The sequence below is a fragment of the Ceratotherium simum genome, chromosome 15 (genome assembly GCF_057802395.1).
Source record: "Ceratotherium simum simum isolate JZ-2026a chromosome 15, ASM5780239v1, whole genome shotgun sequence".
Classification (NCBI taxonomy): domain Eukaryota; kingdom Metazoa; phylum Chordata; class Mammalia; order Perissodactyla; family Rhinocerotidae; genus Ceratotherium; species Ceratotherium simum.
Genome location: NC_141914.1, coordinates 9,185,551 through 9,210,555, shown reverse-complemented (window position 1 = coordinate 9,210,555; position 25,005 = coordinate 9,185,551). Strand labels below are relative to the sequence as shown.

The window sequence follows — 25,005 nt, the reverse complement described above, 5'->3', positions numbered from 1 at the left end:
GGCGTCTTATTTCCCTATTGGAGTAGTAAATTCCTTGAAGGTCAGGACTATGTCTTAAAGGCTTTTGTGTCTTCTCCATGAAGCCCAGCACTGTATACATTGAGCCCTCTCAAAAGCCGTGCCAAATATGCTGCACACAGCCAGCCACAGTAAAATCATTTCCTTCATATTCATCCAAGGACTTTTTTGCCCACCCAGCTCCTCATGCCTGACACACATACACTCCTGTTCTTTCTGAAGCCCAATCCTTATTACTCATCTCTGTGTTCTTTCCTGTCTTGTACACCTGCACTTATACCAAGATAGTTCATTTCCAATTGAATATTTTTGAATAGACAGAATTCTGCCTTAACTTACAGAAATAACAGCTTGATTTTAGATAAGCTGTACATGATGAAATTCTCTCAATCCTCACTTTTAAATCAAGTTGAAACGTATTTACAAAGTTTAAGGCAAAACAACCCTTTATTGTTAGGACAAGTTGAATTTCCGTTTTGTTCTTATATAAAGTTCTGCACTTTATGGAACCAAAACAAAAATGTAGATGAGATAAAATTCTCCTAAGGCTCAACTGGCATTTCTGCTCTTTCTCCAGAATAGACATAGAAGTATTAGGTTATTCTACAACATATGGCAGTATTACAAGAATTTCTGATTCACTTAAAAAATAATAATAAAATTTTCTTGTATTTTTCCCCCAAAATGCAAAAAAGATATCTGTAGCTCTCTGCTTATGTAGTAATAATGATTGTATAGTAATAATGACAATAGTACTTAACAACGAGCATTTAATGTGCCATATAGTGTGCTATTTTAAAGATTTTATTTATTTATTTAATTTTTTTTCCCCCCAAAGCCCCAGTGGATAGTTGTATGTCGTAGCTGCACATCCTTCTAGTTGCTGTATGCGGGACTCGGCCTCAGGATGAACGGAGAAGTGGTGCCTCGATGCGCACCTGGGATCCGAACCCGGGCCACCAGCATCGCAGCGCGCGCACTTAACCACCAAGCCACAGGGCCGGCCCTAGTGTGCTATTTTAGATTTGTAATTTCACTTAATCTCCATAATGACACTATGAGTTAAGTATTATATTTTTCCCATTTCAAGATAAGAAAACTAGACCTAGGCTGGTTAAGCTACTCTTCTGGAAACACACAGTAATTGACAGCACTGGGACTGGATAGCCAGCATGTTTGCTCTTAATTATTAGATTTCTTGACACCGGTCTTACAGGAAAGAGCACACAGCATTGGAGACGAGGATTCTAACCCAGTCCCTACAGCTAATTTAGGGCCAGTCTCTGGGTTTCACTTTACTGCTAAGTAAAATAATGGAGTTAGACTAGATGATCATGAAGGTTCCTTTGCAGTCTAATCTTCTAGGTTTCAAATCTATGAAATAAAGTTAACCAAAACATCTGGGAATACAACACCCTATTTAACTTATGCAATTAATCTCATTATTAAAATAAATCTCTTCACTAAAATGGAAATCCTTTATCTGGAAGATCAACCAGTCATAAGCCTCTATTCATCTGTCATTCATTCAGAAAACCATCAGGGGCCGGTCCCGTGGCTTAGTGGTTAAGTGTGCGTGCTCCGCTGCTGGTGGCCCGGGTTCGGATCCCGGGCGCACACCGACGCACTGCTTCTCCGGCCATGCTGAGGCCGCGTCCCACATACAGCAACTAGAGGGATGTGCAGCTATGACATACAACTATCTACTGGGGCTTTGGGGGAAAAAAATAAATAAATAAAATTATAAAAAAAAAAAAAAGAAAACCATCAGATGGCATTTTGAACTCCTATAAAATTCATGGGTATGTGCCAGGGCTGAGGACTACCAGAAGAGATCAGACTAAATTAGAGATCTTGTCTTTAAGGAACTTAGCATCTAGCAGAATACAGAAGAAGTGCTCATAAATAAATAAAACAAAGTAGAGAGTGAAGGATATCATAAGATGGGTAAGCATTTATTCTTAGGTCTTCCAAGCAGGAAGAGATTATTTGGGTGCCATGAAGTAGAGGCGGGGGGTTGGAATTAAAATCCAAAGAGCATTTGGATTGGGACTTAAATGATCAGTAAGTATTTGAATATTCTTTCTAATACATTAAAATTGCATAATTATATATTGAGTTACTTACAGTAAATATCAAAGACTGCTTGTTCAGAATCAACTGTTTTCTGGCCTGATGGTCCATAGTATGTCACAGAGCAAGTGAATGGAATACGTAAGTCAGCCTTGGTTGCCTTGTACTCCAGGGATGAAGTCATAGTATAGAGCTGAGTTACTGGATCCATTTGGTTTTTAAAAATTATGACCACCACTGGAGAAAATAAAGAACACAAATAATAGGAGTTTTCATCAAAAAAATCACAATTTTTAATTAAATGTCACAACACCTTTGAGAAGTGGTTTGGTCCTTCTAACTGTATTTAACAGGAGGGAAAACTGACAGGTAGTGAGGTAGGGTGTGTTTTCAAAACCGTGAATCAGAGACATAGACAGAAATAGCATCCTGGAATCTTATCTCCCACTCACTATAATTAACTTCTAGAACATGCCATATACAGAAATAATTTTCTCTGCTCTTGATTCTTCTGCACAAGGGCTAAAATGGTATTTTAAAAATCACGTAATGATTTAATGGATACTTAAAGCAACAAAGCACAGAGTCATAGATCAAAAGAGGGCAACACATTTAGATGCAGGATAGTCTAAGCAATGCCTAGACAACAGAAAGTCAAAACAGGGCGTCTGAATGTATTGCCCAGTTCATTTACACCCACCTCCTTCCAAAGGCTGCAGCACTCTCCCATTCCTGTACCACGTGATGTTGCCATCTGGATAGCTGTCTTTTGAAATGCAGTCACCCAACTGCAAAATAACGAGGAAATGTTATTACCTTGGTTCCATCCGTGGTTGTCAATTTGGAAACCCAGAATCCTCAGGGAATTTTAGAGTTATTCCAAAGGTCCCTGACCCATTCATTTTCCAAATACCAACTAAGGACTGAAAAAATGCTGTCTTGTATAAAAACAATGTCTTAAAATTATGGTGTTGCTCAGTTAAAAATATGCAATAGATGCTGTCATTATTAATAAAATCACATTCATTTAAAACCACTACCAAATTCACTTGACATTATTCATTTTTAACATTAACTAAATAACATAACTACACGAACATTGGCTATTACCATGGTTCATAGATCTGTGCGTGCAAGAATCATTAACAGTGCTAAAGTGGGGCTGCCTTTCCAGTTTCATATCTCACATATTTCAGACTACATATACTTACCATGATCTATAATCCCCACCACTTTTCTTCAAATGTGTTTTAACTTTAATATTTAGTGTTTATCAAACACTATTATGCAGTAAAATTTAATCTGATTCAAAAAACTCTGGACTTGTTTTTTTCTCCCACAAAGGAAAATTTAGCTATTTTTAGCTAGTGAAAATGAGATTATTAGTCAATTGATGTCCCCAAATACGCAACTCCAGTTTTGCCCCTAGTTCAACACAGCCTCCCTTCAGACCTCTACTAACGTGATCATTCAAATCTGAGCTTCTCCCACCTTTACTTCAACTTTCCTGTAGTTTAATTTGTCAATAGAATGAAGTCCAAATTCCCTACATGACATACAAGGGTTGTCACCAGCCAGCCTCTCTTTGCCTCTCCAGATTTATTTCCTGCTGCCCTCTCTCGGCCACTGTCTTAGCACCCAAAGTTCCAGCAGTGCAACTAACTTGATGTTTCCCGAAACGTCATTCTCTTTCACGTCGTGTTACTTCATGTTGTTGGAAAGCCCTTTCTACCTTTGGCCTGGAGAAAACCTACTCATCCTTCATGACTCCATTAAACATTCAGGTCACTCAAACAGGAAACATTTATGCCTTTTTTACTCGTCTCCCTCTTCTCCCTTCAGAAATGGCCACACCTTCCTCCGTGTCCCCACTCTACCTCGCGCAGACTTTCTGACTGTTGCACCTGCAACACTGTCAACTCCACAAGAGGCAAAGTTTGTCTTATTTGTCCTGGCATCTGAGGCCAGGAGAAGGCACTTAATCCTAGGTTAAGTAAAGGCAATTAATCACAAACAAGTTCTTACCTTTTTTAGCTGCTCAGTTTCGAGAAATGGTGCTTTGCTTACAATTTCAGGTTTAGATGGTTGCTCTAAAGTTAAGTAGAGAAAGGTTTTAAGTACACATCGAAGAATAAAACGACATTTGTAATTTAACTTATACAAAAATAATTCATTTACTCAAAGTAGAAAAACAAGCGACAAAATAAAGAATAATTTCCCATATAATCTGTAACCAAGAAATCTGGTTAGTCCATCCCCTCCAAATATTGCTTTATTATCTTAAATGCTTACAACTCCTTTGAATAAAATAAGATTTACGTTTTCTGGATTCTTTATAAACAGTGAATATGGATTTGATAGTGAAACAGAGGTTAATGTACTAAATAGGCTGTATTCTCTCCAATTGATTACCACATCCACTTTCTACTTATCAGTAGCTTCCAACTCCTTAGGTGAAGACCTGAATCCACATGAATCAGAATCACAGGGGTACTTGTTTAAAATGCAGATTTCTGAGCCCTACCTGGCCTACTGAATCAGAATCTCTGGGGGAAAATCCTATAAATCTACATTTGCAACAAGTTCTATAGGCGATTCTTGGGTGCAATGAAGTTTAAGAATCATTGTTCTAAAATCATGAGAAACACAAAGCTAGGTAAGGGATGTAGAAGCCTAAGTTTCCAATGGATCTCAAACTTTATCTTTTAAATTAAGTCACGTTATAAAACTGTAAATGTGAGGAAATCTTTCAAATTTGAAACCTGAGATAAAGGACAGAAGTATTTTAAACACAGGAAATTCTGTAAGCATAAATTCTAATAGAGGCCTCAGGAAGAACTGATTAAAAATTGCAGTAACAAGGTGTTACTTAAACTTATTTTAAGTTATTTTATTCTGACCTGCTAGGTTTCTATCATTGATGGATTTTTTTACTTTTTAATTAGCTCTAACAATTAGTCTAAAGAAAATAAATATTGCCTTATTGTCATTGATTTTGAATCTCATGGAGCAGAATTATTCTACTCTCATATAAATAGACACATAAAAACAACTAGCTATTCTTTCTTTCTTAGTCTTATTGTTTACCACCTCCAATACTTATGATTTTGATTACCAAACTACAGTAAATTGGCTTTTGTATAATTATTACTCAATTTAGAATTTAGTTATCAGACATGTTACCTACCCAGACAATTACAGAAAACAAGGATGAAGACAAAAAGTCTTTGAAGCAGCAAAATGGATATCAGCAAGTCTATATGTGAAAAAAATGTAGCCTTCAGGTTAATATCGAGAGTTAATTTCCCCTTTGCGATTATGTTTTATATTAGAAATTAGAATAATGAATAATAATAGTAAATCTGCCTATGTGTTGAACTCATGCACTTAATTATAGGAGGGTCTATTTACTACGAGTTCTAAATATATAATTCTCCTAATACAATTTTCACAAGAGTGATTGTCTATTTTCTAAATATGCAGATTGGAAACAAATCATAATAAAGATAGAAAAATAAGAAAAAGAAATACAGAAGAAGACAAAGGTATAACAGAGACAATTACATTAACACAAGGAAGAAGTGACACCTGATTGTTAGGCATGTGACCAAAAAATTACAGAAAACTCAAAATATACAGCCATTTTTGGGAAACATATGGTGGGGGATTAAAGCCTTCCCCATATCAGTAAGCCTTGATGTTATCACTATTTTAATGTAATATCATTAACGTTCATAATTACAACTCTGAGTTACCGATAAAATGTTAAATGCTGCTTGGAATTTAGGTTTTAAGGCAAATGTCTAATCCACCTGAGAGAGAGCTGCATCCAAAATACCTAAACAGAATGAAAATTCTTGGGGCTTAAGTAAATCAGCCGAAGTTCTCTGGGAACTAAAATCAGTTATTTAGTGACATCTCTCTGAGAGCTCAAGAGAGGTAAGATACTGTATTAATTTATGTGGTCAATCAAGAGTCAAAACTAACAAGAAAAAAGAACAAATAGTTTTGTGTCTCTTCTTCAGTAGTACCTATGCCTGGAAGATGTGGAGAGATTTGAAAAATCTTCTTCAAAAACTGAGGCTATTAATACAAAACGTGGGTTGGCGGTTTTGCCAAGTTGTACTACTTTCTATTTCACCAAAATTACATACCAAAACAGCTGGGCACATATTTCATCTTATGCAAAATATATGTCTCTACTCTGCTTTCTAAACCCTGTGATGTGTTATCAATGTACATAAGATCATAAACACTTGGTGTGTTACAATGGTTGGTCCTTCACACATGGCCATGTGTACTTTGCCTTCATAAATATTTTCTAAATCTATTATTTCAGTAAAATGAAACTGTAGCAAACCCAGGGAAACTTGATGAAAAGATGCTTAAAGTTTAGTCCTCTTTACACGGTTATTCACCCTTCTATTTGGAAGAGAGAGTCACAGTGGGTATTGTGGAGGTAATAGTAATACCTACTGCATTTCTTAGAGTTATTTTCTCCTTAAACTTTTGTTTCAAGCCCTATATATTAAGTACATATTTTGTATGTAATTTTCTCTTATATTAGCCTATAACAATCGATGAATATTAGTTGGAGGACCATAAAAGAGGACACGTACTATTTTAGCAAAATTGCATATTGATTCCAAAGTGTTTAAAGAAATACTTTACATGAATTATGTCTCAATATGATTCAAGGATTCATAACCAAGTATAGAACTGAAAGGAAAAGTCATGCCACAAATTTATTTGCATTATTAAAATAATTATGTCAAGAGTCTCACAGCCAGGTGAGGATGGAATGATGAATATAAAACTGCTCTGTATCACCCACAGTGTACAGTGTTATTAGCAAAAACCACACACGGGAGAGCTCAATTTGATATGGCAGAAGAGCGAGAAAAGGCAGGTGCACTGGTTACATTGATTCAAGAGTGTTTCTCTCAGTACTTTGCCAGTAATCACCCCTCATAAATCCTGATGTACTTAAGTAAACCATTGTGTGCATGGAATCATAGTTTATTTTTCTCAGGAGAAGGGAAAGATATTTTTTATATTTAAAGAATCAAAATGAAATATATGGTGTAGGTCTCATTTGTTAAATAGGTCATTTTCTGCTTTCTTCATCCCCCCCCCCCAAAATTACTTGCACTTTGATTAATGTTCACAGGGAGGGTAGGAGGAGGAATGCTCAATTCTGATAAAACATTGAGAACGTTATCTAAATGGAAGCTCTAAAATAACAGTATGAGGCCAACCATCACTGCCCATCGCTAAGAGAAGAGCTGGTCCAGATGTACACAGACTGTATGTCATGGGAACAGTCTTCCTTGTAACATTACAGACACCAGAGTACAAGAGGGCTGACAGATTAGCCTGGATTGTGGTCTTCAATTGCTTTTTTAGAGCTGGAGTCCTTCTCCCATTTTTTTCCTGTGAACGAATTATCATTAAAAAAAACTTTGAAATACTGAGTAGGTGGAATTCTAGCTAATCTAGTAGAAGCAGCTCCTCACTATCCTCAGCACTCTTTATTAGCTCCTCAAGAGGATCGTAGGAAAACCACCAGCTAATCAAAGGCACACATTTTACTGACGAGGAAGGAATCGTAGCCCCGGACAGGGGAAGTGACTCGCTCAAGGTCAGAAATTAGCAGCAGATCTAACGAAGCTAAGTCTCCGGATGGCCAGTTCAGTGATTTTTCCATTATACCACTGACAGCCAACTGGCAATCTGGGCACCCATTTGACCTCTAAGACTTTTGCATAATGATTGGAATGAATCTTTGGGAACATTTAAAGGTCTACTCTTGCTTCTGAATGGTTTTATTAACTTCAAATGTGCATTAAATGCAAATATAGTTTGATTTTGATGACATTCAACTAGGAAAAAAAAAGCTGTGTCAGTGGTGACAAAGCACATGATTTATTTGGATCCGGGTTGCTTTACGGGCATGATTTCTTGCATCTGAGGTACAGTTTAAAACTAAACAAACAAATCCACACCAGAGGTAACAAAGTCATCAGTCAGCACCTCCAGTTTGAATACAAACAGTTTGACTTTGCCCATGAGGGTGGCACTCTGCAGCAAGCTGATCTGGATTAGCTCACGTTAACCACACTCAGTTTGGTGGTACACAGTGCATGCTGCTAGGTGATTTGGTAAGAGACAGAGGACTGATGGACAAGCCTAGTAACTCTTAAGTGACTGCAATATACACATCAGAGAATGGAAGCCTCCCTGTCACAGCTGCTGTTTGTTTCACAAAGAGTGACCCAAAGTAAATTCATTATTTTCAAAAAAGCAAAGCCCCTATACACTCTTGCAAACACTTTCTTTATCATGAGCTGTGTTGTTCATTTTATTGCACATGGAGTGTCCCACGGTTTCTGGTATAAAACGCCATTTTCAAGAGTGTGTAACTTGTCTATTTAAATTCTCCCTGGCCCAGAGCCTGGAATGCAAATTCTGTTTCTGAGAATCACTTTGTTTTCAACAACATTCAAAAGAGAAGGAGTAGGGGGTGCTATCGGCATGTGGGGTGTGAGTTTGTTTTCACAATCATAGAAATCCTCTGTGTTCCAAAACAGCTTACACATTTTATCGAATTAGACCAACTGAATTTTTTTCAGATTGCTGTATGGCATTTTTTTAACGAAAGAATATTCTGAAAACTGTCACAAATGATTCTTCTAAATGGAACAACTTGGATTTTCTCAACTTCCTTATATAGTATCTTGATATTTGGTAATTTTAACACAGTGAAAAAGAAACCTGACAATGACAAATCAATACACATAACCTTTAGAGTGCTGTGAATTAATCTCTGTAGCCACTGTGGTACATTCCTGATATGAGCTTATATTTATGACCTCATGGCCTAATAATCAAAAAACTTTGGTTGCTCTATTTAGAAAAAGTGTCCTCAGCAGTGCACCACCCATCTTTCTAATAACATCAAAGTGAAAGAAAAGAAAATACATGGGACATTGGCAAATACAGGATGCAGATTATTTGGGTTTTTAATGGAAAGGGGCATGGTGGGCAAACACTTGGTACTTGGTTTGATTCATAAAATGATTGAGAAAGGTGGATGGTTTCTGGAAAGTGCCTTCTCAGCTGAAAGATAATCAACTGAAACATGTAATATGCTTTTACAAGGTTCTTCTGGAGAGCAAAGGTTTCCTTTGATAGTATAAGCACTCTTTGAATCCGTGTCATGAGCCCATAGGAGCTTTGAAGTTCATATAAATACTTAAGGGAGAGTCCTACTTAGTTGCATAGGCTATTACAAGAGAAACAGGAAAAATCCATGGCTACTTGCTGTAAGCAGAAAGGCCCTCTGGGTTTCTTTCTTCTCCATTTATTTTAATAATTTCTAGATGCTATCAAGTTATCAGAAAGCAGAGGGAAACAGTTGAAAAGTGAGACCTTCTTCCCTAATTAAAAAAGACTGGCATTCTGAAACTTTTGAGACCTATTTTTCTCCCTGTAATTTCTAAAATATTATGATGTAACAGAGGTGGGACTTTTTATTTGAATATTAAAAGATAAATGCTTTAACTAGAACTTCTCAAGTCATTCATTTGCATAGCTATTTGCACAGTAACATTAACTATATATTATCATTAGGCAAAGTAACTTTGCCTTAATGACTACAGGAATTACTCCAAGTTTCTTCTACAAACTTCTCTTCTGCCAACCCTACTACACTTTTTCCCCTTGGCGTATTCCACATACACATTCAGTGCTGGTGAACTTCTTTATTGTAGGGCAATTTTCTAAACCAACTGAATACTTTGAAGAGGTAAATCAACAAGCATTAAAGATCAGGATATATGTGTGTGTGTGTGTGTGTGTGTGTGTGTAGGATACACACACACATATATAGAGAAAGCTTAGAACTCTAAGTCATAAGATAATTTGGGTTTACCTGTATTTTATTGTTTTTATCTATCAAAATGTCAATTTTACATGGTTCAGCCTAATACATATATATGTATGCATGATATGCATGATTGTGTATGTATCACGTATCTATGTATATATCACAAAACATTTATTTGTACATTTGTACAGTGAAAGTTAAAGATCACATGCCAGTTTTCACTTAGCAGTACTTCATATCACAGGAAATTTTACCCAAGAAAACAACAGAGAACATTCTTTTAGCTTCTCACTGCAATGCTCCTATTTGAATTTCAGGTGTTTTGTTTTCCTCGCTGACAGCATCCATGGGCAGAATGAAGATCGCTAGAGGTCCTCTTATATAGATGCCTGCTCTGGAGACACTCCAGAAAGTTCAGTCTTATTTCTAAAGAACATTTTCTTGTCCGAGCCACCAGTCCCACTTAGGAGTTATACTACAGATACTTACTGAACACCTTGACTATCGTAGGTGCCTCAAACACGTTGTCCTCAGTGACTAGCATGCACACAAATCTCTTCTCGTCACTGATCCTTGCATTGCTAATAGACAAAGTGTAGTTTTCTGAGAGGTTCAGTCTGTCTTTGTATTCTGGAACATCGTCGTACTGCACACTTTTCTTTGTAGAGGACCTGAAGGCAATAAATACTGGGGAGCCATCGGGCTTTTCCTAAAAATTAAAATAACAATAGATTTTAAAAACCAGCATATTCATATGTTTCAAGATTCCATCCAGAGTAACAAAATTTCCTTGGCTATACTCTTTCACCAATATTTATAGTTCTGTCTAAGAAGAATAATTTTGAATATGAGCCTCACATAAATCTTTGGTTTGGAAAATGACTTTTCATAAGAGGAAAAGCTGTAAGTTCTTTCACAGGTATCAGTTTAAATATGGGAAAATGAAAGGACAAAGCTCCAGGAATCTGAGCTTTTCTTGCATCTGGAGGACAGAATTAGTGACTGTTTTGAAACTGACAAGGGCTGGCCTTATGTCCAATATAAAAGAAAAAATAGATGGAAACAAACATACAAATGTACAAAATCATATTCAGCTAATCATCACAGCAAGCGCACACTTGGGCTGCAAACACTCGTTTAGAAATCCTGGGCAATTATCTTTTGCATATTCATTACTTTAATTCGCATACTTTAAATGTCCACACCTTTCAATTTCTGCCAAAACTGTCACAGCTGACCTTTACACATAACCTGGTTTAATGAGTCTTCATGGACGAACAGCATTTGCCCTTGTGAAGCAATCATGGCCATTAAGCAACAGAATCAGATTAATTACTAAAATCCATAGTTTTACTATCTCAGTTATAAAACTTAGCTCAAAGAGCTTTCATATAGAAGCTTATTATGAAAATAAAATATAATCTGGCATATACAATTACATCAAGAGCACTGAGACATATAATTCAGTTCTTCCTCTGCTCCCACAAAAATTCTCTTACCTAATAACCAATTTAATCTAAAATAGAGGCCAATCCCTCTTCTATTTACCCCACAAGGCCTTTGAGAAAATAAAATATGATAAAACATTTTAAAGTGCATGGCAAATTTCAAGGTGCAATGGGGAGTTACCTTTTAAAAATTATTAATATTTCTTACTGTTATGGACTAAATGTTTGTGTCCCTACCCAATTCATATGTCGAATGAATACCCTAACACTCAGTGTGTTGGTATTTAGAGATGCAACTTTGAGAAGTAATTAGGTTTACATGAGGTCATGAGGATGGTGCCCTCATGATGGGATTAGTGCCCTTATAAGAAGAGGAAGAGACATGAGAGCTCTCTCTCTCTCCATGAGAGCACAGAGAAGAGGTCATGTGAGCAGAAAGCAAAATGGCAGCTGTCCGCAAATCAGGAGCAGGACCCTCACCAAGCATCTGCTGGCATCTTGATCTGGACTTTCCAGACTCCAGAACTGTGAGAAACAAGTATCTGTTGTTTCAGCCCCAGTCTATGGTATTTTGTTATAGCAGCCCAAGCTAAGACAATTAAGAAGCTAATCTTGGAGTCCAAAAGTTTTAGTTGGTTGAATATCTGAATACATCGATAATATTCTCCTTAAATCTTTTAACTTTGTCACAGGTTTATAAAACAAATTCTTGCCCTAAATATTTCCTTCATTAAGAGAAATATGTTAGACCAGTACCTTAAATTTCTGTATTCATTCACCTGTGAAAATAAATAATAGTTACTAAATTTTGAGCACTTAACTAAATGCCATGTACTTTCTTTGGATTTTCCATGCATTAATTGACTCAATACTCATAACAACCCTGTAAGTTAGAGTTATATTATTAGCTCCATTTACAAATTAGACAATGCAGGTAGAGGCTGGTTAAATAACTTATCCAAGTGCCCAGCTAGTGTATCTGAGCAGAGCCAAGATTGGTGCTCCGCCTCCCGGCTCCATTACGACTGCACTGGACCACTCGTGGGGCAGTCAGATGCCTCTTCTGTACGAGGCCCTGAGGCAGGTGCTGGTGGGAGTGGGGTGTGGAGGGGGCACAGGGAACCAGGACCTCCATTTACAGGGAGATCACCGTGCTGTAGGGGAGAAACGAATCCGCCCTTCCTCTATCTTTTCTCCCTTTCACTCTTCCCAAACCCGCCATTTGTCTTCAGGTCACATTAAATTAGAGCTTGCAGACTATGTCTGCAAATCAATACAGCACATGGTACTGCAAATGTATCTCATCAGTTTATTGCTGAAGCTTTTTGCTTAATCAACAATTTGAAAATTGCCATTATTGTTTGTTTCCACTACCACTGTGCCAGTTCAGTTTGGGTGAAAAATTTTCCCTGGGTTATCGTCAGAAATGTCTGTGATCACGGAAGTTTTTCACCATCTGTGTTCCATTAATTCTGGCAGTTAGTTTGACTCAACAGGTGAATTATGTGTAGACTCCCAAACCCTCGGAATTTTAGGGGTGTGAATAGACTCTGTTTTCATAGGCCTTAACTTCACATTTCCACTTTTATAGGGAACCAGAAATAGTTCAAAATTACCCCACGTGAGCTGGATCACAGGAGGAGACAACAGAAAGGCGCTATGCCGCCTCACCTCCTCTCTCTCCATTCACATGCCCCTCCCACAAGCACAGCGTGCTTAGAGCTTTGCAGCCCCATAGTCAGAACAGCTAACATTTTTCATGCAATTACCAGGTGCCCAGCACTAGGTAACTATTCTGATATGAATTACTTCAAGTAACCCTCACACACTATAGGGAAGATCATTTTAATGATCTCATTTTATAGATGAGAAAATGGGGATTAATTCACTTTTCCAGAATCCCACAGCAATTATATGGTAGAACAGGACGGTCTCACTTCAGAACCCACATTTTAAAAGACTGTGTCTGACTACCCGCTGAGTAAAACCTTAAATGCATTTCCCAAAGTGTTTTCTGCAGAATGTTTGTTCTTAGAGATATTTGAGGGGAAAAGTGTGTGGTTAAATATATCTAAGAAACGAACCAAACTCAGACAATCCATATCGCATTTTACTATATGAAAGGCTCTGAGAAGTGTGGCAATAAAGAAATTTTTAGAAAATTATTTGACCGTCAAATCCTTTTCCTATTCAAATACCTTTTAACATTTCAAGGAGCTAGCGAAAATCTGCCATTGTGTTCAAAGGAACATATGTTTACTTTAAGCTAAGAAACCACCATGAGTCTCATGTGATCCAGCACTGGGAAACTGTGCCACCCAGGAACCTTTTGTTGATTTTGGTAATTAAATAGAGATATTTCATCAGTTGAAGTTACCTAGCCACTCCACATCCACCTACCAGGATATCTACCCTCCGTTTCCAGACCCATCTGTACTCAATACCTGAGAAAATATCAATTTGCTATCTGCAAGAAATGGATAAAATCAACAATGTTAACTATAAAAAGGACCTACCGCATCCACACAGTTCTAAGATAAAATACTAGAAACAAGGTTCTAATGCTGATGACTAACTCCCAATGATTATTTGGGTACTCTGCGTACTGGTGTCTTTCAGCTTTGCAATAGCCACACCAAAAAGAACATGAGTATGTGGAGAAGGGCTGCCATGTCCCTCCAAGCTCTGCTCTGTACTCCCTTGAGTTTATTCTGGAAATAATAAGAATAAATTATAAATAAATTAAATAATTTTCCCTTTGCCCCTAACACTTAGGGTTGAATCTTTCAGACTAATACGATCTAACAATTACGTTTATTGGCTTTATTTTAAAAAAGCATTTGTTAGGTGAGACTTAGGAATTATTCTTTTGAAATAGTCAACACATTAATTCTACCTTCCTCCATTTGTACCTACAGTTGAATATTGTCATTATGTTAATTTGAAATTCACATTTACTCACAAAAGGAATTTTATTTCAAAAACTAGAGGCAATTAACCAAGTCGAAGGTAGGTCACACTTACATATTTCCATTTGCCAAACATGAGATTCTGAGGCACCTTGAGTCGGCAAGGCATGACAATGGTCTCTCCATATGCTGAATTTACAGTATCCCATCCAAGGCCTTTAGGAAAAAGGAAAAAGAGAGAGAGAAGATTTTAAGTGTTCTCTTGAAGTAACAAAGTAAATAACTTCAGTTCAAGGTGCATGTCTTAATGAAGGTTATCCGTTATAATTTTATCTTAAATGACATAGAAAAAGTACTAAGCCAGAATATACTTCCTATTTAAACATCAACAGTTCTTATTTAGCTACTAAGCCTTTGAATGTCACACAATTCAGATTTACAGACCCCCAATTTTACCAGAGAATAGCTAAGTAGTGTATTCCAAAGGAGCAAGTGGAATCTCAGCGTGTTCACAGGAAAAAATTTCACTATAGTTCATAGACATGTGGGACAAAGATTAACATGCTTAAAATTCTCAAAACTGCGTTAAACATTTTTGTTTCATTTGAAACATTCATTTGAAAATATTGTCAAATTTATCTTCTGGAAAATTTAAAAAACTACTAAAACCTAAGAACTAATAAATGTAAGACCACAACTCAAGTTTAATTATAAGGGAGAAAATGGGCATGCAAATGGCTTAATGTTTAAAATATTAATTTTAATTTTACATAAATTATTAACATGGTAAGAATTTATACCATGAAAATTCTTCATAAAGTGTTGCTTACAAAGTGATTACTCTGCATTTTTTGTAGACAATCTAACAAAAACCATAGTTTGCTACTGATGTACAGAAAATTCCTGGTCTTATTTAATTCTTTATTGAGAAAAAAATGTAAATGATACATAATTAAATTGTCAAAAAACCCCACGATTTTTGCATATGTATTAACATACTATTCAAATCTAGATATATTCATGAAGTTTAAAAACTCAGACATTTAACTTGGCAATAGTATTTAGGAAACATCTCAGGGTTTTTTTAATCTTATTTTTATCATTATCTTACAATGATCTTTAAGATTAAGTACTTTTACAATGAAATATCTATTAACATATGTCATAATTGGATATAGAATGTGAAGGAGTAACTTTATTTTAAAACGTAGGAAAAAATAAACAAATGATATTTTGTCCACCAGGTGGTGCTACAGTGCAAAACTAAAGCAAGCCACAACACATAAATAACACCATCTCTGGACTTTCTGTAGAAACAGCACTGGGTGGAGACCATCTTTCACTGCTACCCATCGATCATGGCGTATACAAAAATTTCATATAGGGATGAAAAGCCATTAACCTTAGTGAAGAAAAATAAGGTAATAAAATTTCCATTTTAAAATTCTGTCAATTGAGGAGACTACTTCCCCTTAAAGCAATTTTGCCCCAGTGAACAAAAAACATTACAAAGAACACAAATATCATGTAAATATGCCACACTACCACCAGTTTCTAGCTTTTTAACATTGTTAAAATAAAGAATGCAAAATACAAGCCATGAGAATGTGTTATTCACTTGCTATTCAGACAAGAAGTTTACTAAAATTTTTTTATTATACATTCAATTTTATAATAAAAAATTACCTCAATTTGTTTAGTGTTCGCCACACTAACTTTAATTTCTTTTTACTTCAAACCATTGAAAAGCTTAAGACTTTAAAGACTTTAAACTTTGTTAAAATAAAAATTATGAACGTTTTGATATGTGGTTACGGACATACAAACTAATGACAGTTAAGAAATTGCTTTATTTCACAATACAGTACTTGTTTCTGCAATACTTTGGCTCCTAAATGCAGAATGTCTACTGTGTATTTTAAGATCTGTTTATGCCCTACACAGGGGCAGGAGTGCTAAGCCATGGAAACCATTTTGTGATTTAATATTTTGCTTTCTCATCAGTATATAACAAGGCACTTGAATATGTAATAACTCTAAGATGATGTGGATCTCTACCTTAAATCATGGCAGGACGTGCACCTCTAATTATCTCCTATCACTATAAAGCACACCTTCTTTTGACAACTGACAGTGCTCCCATGGTTGGTCAAGGAGTGGAAACAGTTTACAGAGCTTAGGCACAAATGGGGTGAATCCTTTGCCAGCTACAGGAAAATATGAAAACTCCTTTTCCAAAAAATTTAATGCTTTGTCCTTTCTTAGAGACCATTTTTCTTTTCTCTTCCCTACAGAACTTTAATGTGCCCAATTTTATAACAGATTTTAAAGCTGTATGGATTTCCAGTACACAGTGTATTACTGTGATGAAAGTGCATTACAACAGGGAAGGGACCACCTCTTTTTAATCTTTGCGTCCCCAGGAACAATGCCTGGCATTGAATGGGCATCTAATAAGACAATTTCTCATTTGAATGTTGTGGAGTCCTTTCCATTTTGGTTATCAAATTAACGTCTTTGAAATCAGGGAGGAGCTGATAACAGTGGAACTTTGAGAATTCTTATTCCTAGCATATACTGTAAAGGCTCTCATATATTGTCTTCATTGTGCAGGGGACATGGATTTGTGGATAGATGGCACTCTCTGTTTTGAAGAGAATCAAACACAAAGCAAACATTTTTATAAGACTTCATGGATGAGACTATAGAAGAAAACATTCTTCCCCTTCCCTTTCAAGAGAAATTAAGGATTATTTGTGCTCTGTGATTTGTGAATGATAATATGTAATGCCTTTTTCCTTACTCGTGATGACCACAAAGCAAAGAGCTGTTTTTAAAAGTACTTGAAAGTTCATGGGTTGGGACTTCTAATGACAGCTTGATATCCAAAATTAGCCAGGACAGGACGCTTTAAAGAATAACAACATAAGAGGAAGAAGGCATGTGACAAGGAAGGCAGGAGGGAAAAGGCCAACAGTTACAGACAGAGCACTGGTCCACAGACTGTGGGCAGCAGGAATGATAGTAAGTTGGATGGCACCAAAAGCCACGATGGTGATGATTTTAGGAATAATTTTCAAGTTAGCTGCAATCATCAATTTTCCTCTTCCAGTGAGAGTATACTGACTCCCAGCTTCATCTGATGGAAAGACTCAAAGCTGCACCTGTGAGGGATCTACTGTCTCTCACCCCCTAGGGATGAGGGGCTGCAAAGACGACTGTGATTTGATGATGAATTAGCATCCTGATTTCTAGAGATGTCTCAGTCTTTGAGACGAAGTGCCAGTGAGACGCAAAGTACCTGTCCACACATATGATTCTGTTTATACTTTTCATAGAAGCAAGAGATTTTATCCTTGAATTGCCAAGTCTGAATGGAATTTAGCTTACTAGAATTCCCCTGAAACTTTCTCCCTGTAATATTAGTTGGTTAAATTATTCATGGTTTTGTAGCCTAGAGATTATTGGACACTATTGTAAATATGGAATGTCTATGATGTCCTTCCTCAGAGATGCTAAATATAAAATATAGAAGGAATGTGTGTGTGCATTTCTGTGTGCTCCATGTTATATCTATGCATATATGTATATGTTATAGAGACTTTAAACTGCAGTAGAAAGCTTCTATATTAAAGGTGTTCTATAAATATGAGATATTATTATGAATTAATATTACTGCGGTTATCAAAATGTCTTAACATAAAATATAAAAATGTGTTATATTTGAGGGGCAGTGTGTAATTATTTAAGCATTTTTTATGAAGAGTTATTAACTAAAGATAAAGAGCAACAGAACTAGCAAGGCTACATAGGAGAATTTAGTGAAAATACAATGGGAAAAGCACAGCAAAAGAAAAATCGCTTGACTAAACAATTCCAACATATATAATCTCAGGGTAGTGATCATAAAATATAAGACAGCTATACTTATGCACTTTGGATAGCAAACAATTTAAGGAAGCACTGAAACAGACTCTGGTAAAATTCTGAAGTTAGGTGAACACTTTTCATTTCTAATTGAACTAATAAAAATGTAATAATTGTGGCCATACTGGTGAGATATACTTTTTCCATATAAACATTCTTCAGGACTATCAAGTTCCGAGTAATCATTCTCTTTGCATTGCTGACACATAGCCATTTGAGTTGAGGTAGCTTAAAATTCAGAATCTGCTACCACATTTCAAGCAGAAGAACAGCAAGGAATATAGAGAATAGGATGAGAAGCAAACAGAGTCTATCTTTTACCTGCTGTAATTTAGCGTGGTTAATTAATTTTTATGGCACTGATACTTTAATGGCATCATCATCCTTAAAAGCATTTTTGACTCTGCAGCTCTGTTAGGTGCCCTAGAAGGGTTAATCACAATTACATTTGGCTCAGAGAACCAAATTCCAGTTCTGCAGAAATTTTAGAGAAATTTATTTGTGCAGATGAATTGTTGGGGAGGAAGTAGGTAGAAATGAGAAAGATATCCTTAGAAACTTTCATAATTTTGACTAATTTTGACAGATAAACATGCTAGTGTCCCTATGTGTTATATAAATGAATTAGGATATGCACAACTGTAATTAAACATGTCAATATTCTGTAACATAATTTTATAGCAGTGTTTCTCAACCTCATTACTATTGACATTTTGGGCTGAATAAATCTTCGTCATGGGGACTGTCCTGTGTAGTGTAGGATGTTTAGCAGTATCCCTGCCTCTGCCCAATAGATGCCAGTAGCACCCTCCTCCCAGTTATGACAGCAAGAAATCTCCAGTCATGACACATGTTCCTTGGGAGGCAAAACTGCCCCCTAAACTCCCATCTAGTAGAGAACCACTAGTTTAGACCTTCAACTATTGGTTTCTTTCATTCAATAAGACTATGGTTTAGAATAACGGGATCACTGTTGTAAAATAGCATCTTAGTGTAGCTCTGAATAATCACTGAATAGGAATGGAGGGATGGAGGCAGAGAGGGCACATGACAACACTTGGTTATGCTCAAATTTGTTTTCCTCACAGAAACATCTTACGTGATATTAAACTATCATAGGGAGATTGACCCCTGACTCTGGGAATTTGAGATCCAATCTCTTTACAGAAATTATAAAAAGTACTCTGTTTTAGCAAATCTCCTCCATGTACCACAAGCACAAATTATACATACTATATATTCTTTCTAAACTATACATATCACATATATTTTATTTAATATGATAAAATATCATAGTTCTATTGAGAGAGGTTGAAGTAGGTGCCTTTAAGTGTCTTCCAAACCTGTGATTTTATGATTCAATGATACCAAGTTATCTTGTAATTCCTCCCATACTTTATTGCATTAAACAAGAGTTTAAGATTTTTGTCAAGGTTATGTCATATACAACAAGTAAGGTGTGTGTGTGTGTGTGTGTGTGTGTGTGTGTGTTTGTGTGAGATACAAGGTCCTGTAATCCCAAGTAATTTGGAATGAATGGCGGATGGGAGAAGACATCTGAGGCAATCTAATGTTATTTTGAGAAATAGAGAAAAGGGTTTCTCTACCCTCTTTTTCTTTTTCAATTTTCCTTCAACAAACTTGGGTACTTGGGGGCCAAGCTGGGTCTTTGCTAAATCTGAAGCAGAGATACATTTGTTCAAAATTCACTTTCTGCACTGCCTTTCACAAGTGTCATATATTGTAATGTAGGTATAATTGTGTAATGCCTATAAATAAGAAAAATAGTGATTCTTCTTTTCTCTTTCTCCCACCAGTTCCTACAATTCTATAAATGCATTGCATTATATCTTTTAGATAAATGGTTAGGCCACTGTGAAATAACAGTTAGAGGGAAGAGGACCATCTTACTAAATTTTGAAGCACTACTAGTACCCAGGAATATGTTTTAAGATATGGGCTCTTTACTTCAAAGTTTAGTATATTATAACACTCAAAATACTTATCGGTTTAGTAAACTATAGGTCAATATAATAATGCATATTATATCTTAGAAAGGAGATCTACAAAAACAATACAACTTTAAAAATACAGTATCAGTACTTGCATTACTGTGCTGAAAAATATCTTATCAATTTACTATTGCCTGAAAGTTCATTGTACTATAAGCATGGAATGATCTATGAGGCTGGATAACACAGTTCTTCCCAATTAATCTAGGCTTTGCCCCATCTCTGCTTTATTTTTATCATTGTTCCTCAGGCTCATCTGCCCTGGCTGAATTCCTACATAACCTTCAAGGCTTATCTCACAAATAATTTATTCATATATTCAATCACGCATCAAGTATTTATTGAAAACCTACTACAGGCAAAGTGCGAGATGTTCTTTGTTGGAGAAATACACTCCTCAAGGAACATGACGGAATTCATGTGAGCTGCTTAATAGGTAAATCAAGTGCTGTGGGAATGCAGAGAAAGGAATTCCAGCAGCGAGCTTGAGGATATTGGTAAAGACTTCTTGGAGGAAATTTCATTGACCTGAGCACTGAATAAATGTTCCTATAGATGGGAAGATCAGAACTACTTCACCAGCATGTCACAGCCAGGGAATGTGCAGAGGCACTGGGTGTCACTTGGTTTTCTCTTTTAGGCAAACTCCATTTTTTATTATAGCAGTTTTCACAGAGTAGATCTTTGGTCTTCACAAGGAACATCTCCTAAGACTGGCAGTTTTCCCAAATTCTTAAACGCACATAAAATTTCCCTAATAAAATGCAATAAACTGTTAGATCTCTTTACTTTCATCATCAACACTAGCATTTGGATTCCTTTTGGGGCCACTTTTAAATTATAAGCAAATATTTTATTTAGAAATGCTTTAAAAGCAACAGAATTGATTTAAGTCCTGGATCTTTACTTTTGTTTTCTGAGAGATGCCTCATGAATTTTAAATCAGCTAATGTACAGATTCGATGCTTGTTAGAATTTCTTAACTTGGGATCCATGAATGAAATTTAGGGCATCAATGAATCCTCTAAAGCTATTTTAAAAACCCCAAAACCGTGGTATACTAAAACATTTGTTTTTATAGAAAGAGAATTCAAAGCTTTCATCAGATTGTCAAAGGTAACCTTGAATAAAAAATAAAATGTTTCAGGTAACTATTAAATTTTAAAATGCTAATACCCTTTGATCCAGTAATTCTGGGAATCTATCCTACAAAAGTTTGTATATAAAGATATATACAATTGTATATAAGGATAATACAGCATTATTTTGAACACTAAAAAAGTGGAGGAACCTAAATGTTCGCTAATATAGGAGTAATAAAGTGTATATCCACACAATGTTCTGCATGAACCCATTGAAAAGAAGTGAGAGTCAAATATGCTGTTTTTCTTTTTTTCTCTCTATATTTGAGTATTTGTAATTTTTATCATTCATTCATTCATTGACTACTGAGTATCTACTCTGTCCCAAGCTCTATTCTAGGGTGGGTGATGCATCAAAGATCAAATGAAAAAAACAAAACAAAACAAAAAAATGTTCTCATGGAGTTCAAATTCTAGTCATACACCATATATTTAAAAGTTTCATTTCTTTTCCAAAAAGAGAAAAATTATAGGTTTAATTCCTCCAATATGCTGCAAGCTATTTGAAGGAAAGCCTACATTTTGAAGACCGTTGCCGCACCGCAAAGGTAGCAGGAGCCCAATAATAATGGTAACACGGACCCCGCGGCACCATATTCAAACGCACGCTCTAACTCCTTGTCCTTATAGCCCATATCCTTCTCTCTGCATTTCACACTCCAGAAAACCATATACTGTTCTTTGAAATTCTAGGGAATCCAGCAAGCTGAGGACGAGGGGCAGTGCGGTGATCAGAAATCAATATCTTGACATTTTTCCCAAAAAAGCTATTTTTGCTTTAAAAAACTTTTTAATGGAATATAACATACATGGAAAACAGCACAGAGATCTAGACTTACATTTGAAATGTCATTAAAAGCGCCAGACTTTAAGGTTTCTCTGGCAACCCCCCTCACATTCTTTTTTCTCTTGATGCGACTGGGATTCCCGTGCATCTGTCCCACAACCGGCCTCTGTTACCAAGTCATCATTCCTCAGTGATGAGAGTCTGACCAGGCTATGGGGTCTATGCCAACATGCCAGAATACTACATGTTCCTTTGTGGGGGCAAACTTATATAAAAACACTTCCTGCTCTACGTGGGGGGAGGGGACAGGGAGAACACATTGTACCCCAAATTTTAAACTTTGCATATGGAAACAGCGATATTCTATATTTTATTTTAAAACAGATTTCCATAGTGAAGGAGACTAAACAGGAGAATGCTTAAGCCTATTTTCCTTTATACTATATAGTTTGCTGATTACAAAAATTAAAAACGTGTATGTAATTAATAATTTGTTAGTTGACGTTCGTAAAGTTGACTATTCTCTATTATCACACTTCTCCTAATTATTTAGAACTTGACACTGTGTCTTTAAGATGCTCATATAAAGAGAGTCTTCCAATCAGACAGTTAGTCAATACAATGAAAATAACCAGCAAATATTATTTTCCTTCTGCTCCCCTCCCCCAGTTCAGTCCCCTGCATTAGTTCTTACATCGTCTGTATCCAGATCCTGAGGACTTCATTTGGGAACCAGCTCAACTAAGGAGGGAGGTGAAAGAAAGCAACATCTGAACACTCCCCCAGGTTAAAATAATGCAAAGGAAAGGTGAATACATTTATGCTCCATTGCTTTAAACATTTTCTCAGCATGAAGGTCCAGGCTTAACTATTTAAGAGTATCAGTTCTATTTGAACGGCGAAAAGTTACATTTTCCTCTGCGTTTTGCCATATAAGTTGTATTGAAATTGTGAATACAATTCAATTATTTTAGCAAGAACAATAACTGTTCTGTATTCATGAAAACACTATCAACAGGAAAGCAGACACAACGCTTCACAAAAGACCTTAATTGCATCATCTGAAGTAATGGAAACTTCTGGAGTTGAGACTACAGTCTGTCTTCAGAAAGAGTTCATAGTTATTGTGGCATTATTAAATTTGTTTTCTGCAAATAATTTAATGCCATGACAACAAAAAGACCTCTTGATTTGAGAAAATCAAAGCTGTCCTTCATAACACTCTCAAAGTTCCAAACAACAAATTCCTAATAGCTTTAATATTCCTCAAACGCCTTAGAAAAAATACATCACAAAGACTTTTAGCCAATAAGATCATTGTTCTCAGAGAGAGCTTCTGTTAATAACAGCTTGTGCTAATTGTATTGCTTTAGCATTTAAAGTAATATTCAGCAGCAGTAGACAATTTTATTTTACTGAGGTAGTGAATTACCAAGGATACCAAAAGAATTGTTAGGGCTACTGAATGAGCAGAGTAGTAAACTTTTGCTTCTGGATTGGCTGAGTGATCTTGTCCAGCCTGCTCGCTACTGATGTATTCCACATTAAGTATCTAACTAGATACCAAAAAATGTTTACATAGGTTGAAATAGGTTTTTGCTCTTTTCTTCATATGAATCCCAATTAGCATTGCCTGTATTTCCTGAGGATATAGATTTGTACAATCAAACATGGTAAGTAATAAAGGTTAAAAAGCTGTTTAATAGGTTGTCCCACATATTCGGTGCAGATTACTGGCTGATTTCTGAGACATAGATTTGTGTAAATTCCATGCTTTTAATTGACAACTCCCCAGAGATGTTGTAATATAAGTTAAAGTCATAGGAAGAAAATGATGGCTTTCTGTGGCATTTTCCCTTTCTTTGAGAACTAAACTCAGCTTGCTATAGAATCTAGCTTTCTAGTTTTGAGGAGGAAGAAGAAACATTTGTCCAGGATAATTTTTTTGAAAGAGATTAAAAACATAGGAAAGATAAAATTTAAAAATAAAACAAAGAGTTTCATACACTTAGAAAATCAGCATAATCTGTCATATGAAACTGAAATCATCTTCCAGAGTTAAGAGATCTTATGTCACCTCAAGAACCAAGGAAGCATGGAGAACCATACCCATTGTAGCTTGTCCACAGTGGGCGCTCAACAAAGCTACTCTGGAATGCATGAATTTAGAGAGGCAATACTGTCATCTATTAATATCAGCAATAACTTTTCATATATGCCATTTTCCTTGACAGTCATTATTCTTAATTGATGAGTGGGAGGAGAAGTGGGAAAGAGAACAAGATAATTTAGGAAGGCAATGAGTAGAGATGAGAAATAGAGGAAGCTGCACTGAAAGGCAGTTTGATCATTTCTAAGGGTGTCAGAATGGAGGACTGTTTTAAAGATCTTGTGAAATTTGGACCTGAACTTGCCACCAGCTTTGAAACTTACCCTTACTGCCAAAGATTTTAACTCTGAAAGCTTCATCTTATAGCCCCAGATGACAACTGTGACTTTAAAATGTGCTATATTTATGTTGCAATTTAGGAAATGGTTTAATGCACCACAGAAGAATTTTTGGAAGACTAGCTGTCATGGACAAGGCGGGCAAAAAACCCCCAAACAACTAGATAAGGAAAAGAAGTTCTTAGAGCAGGAAAATGGCTCTTCTGCAGACTGCAATCACAGAGGAACACAGGCACGTGGATAGGGCTCACGAACACCCGCCCTGAGAAAGTACCTGCATTCAGTTGGTTTTCCATGCTTGCTACAGTTTGCACCATATCTCACCTGCTCTGCTTCACACCTTCACATCCTTA

At 36.2% G+C, this 25,005-nt stretch overlaps 1 protein-coding gene across 1 annotated transcript in view; it reads right to left on the bottom strand.

The window, feature by feature from the left end:
- ALCAM (activated leukocyte cell adhesion molecule) overlaps positions 1-25,005 on the bottom strand; it is a 182,016-nt gene that overhangs the window by 35,225 nt on the left and 121,786 nt on the right. Inside the window, exons 2-6 of the mRNA XM_087439532.1 lie at positions 14,452-14,552; positions 10,469-10,688; positions 4,117-4,181; positions 2,792-2,879; positions 2,146-2,328 (exon numbers count right to left, since the gene is read on the bottom strand). Coding sequence (XP_087295658.1) covers positions 2,146-2,328; positions 2,792-2,879; positions 4,117-4,181; positions 10,469-10,688; positions 14,452-14,552 — 657 coding nt within the window. The remainder of the gene's footprint in view (positions 1-2,145; positions 2,329-2,791; positions 2,880-4,116; positions 4,182-10,468; positions 10,689-14,451; positions 14,553-25,005) is intronic.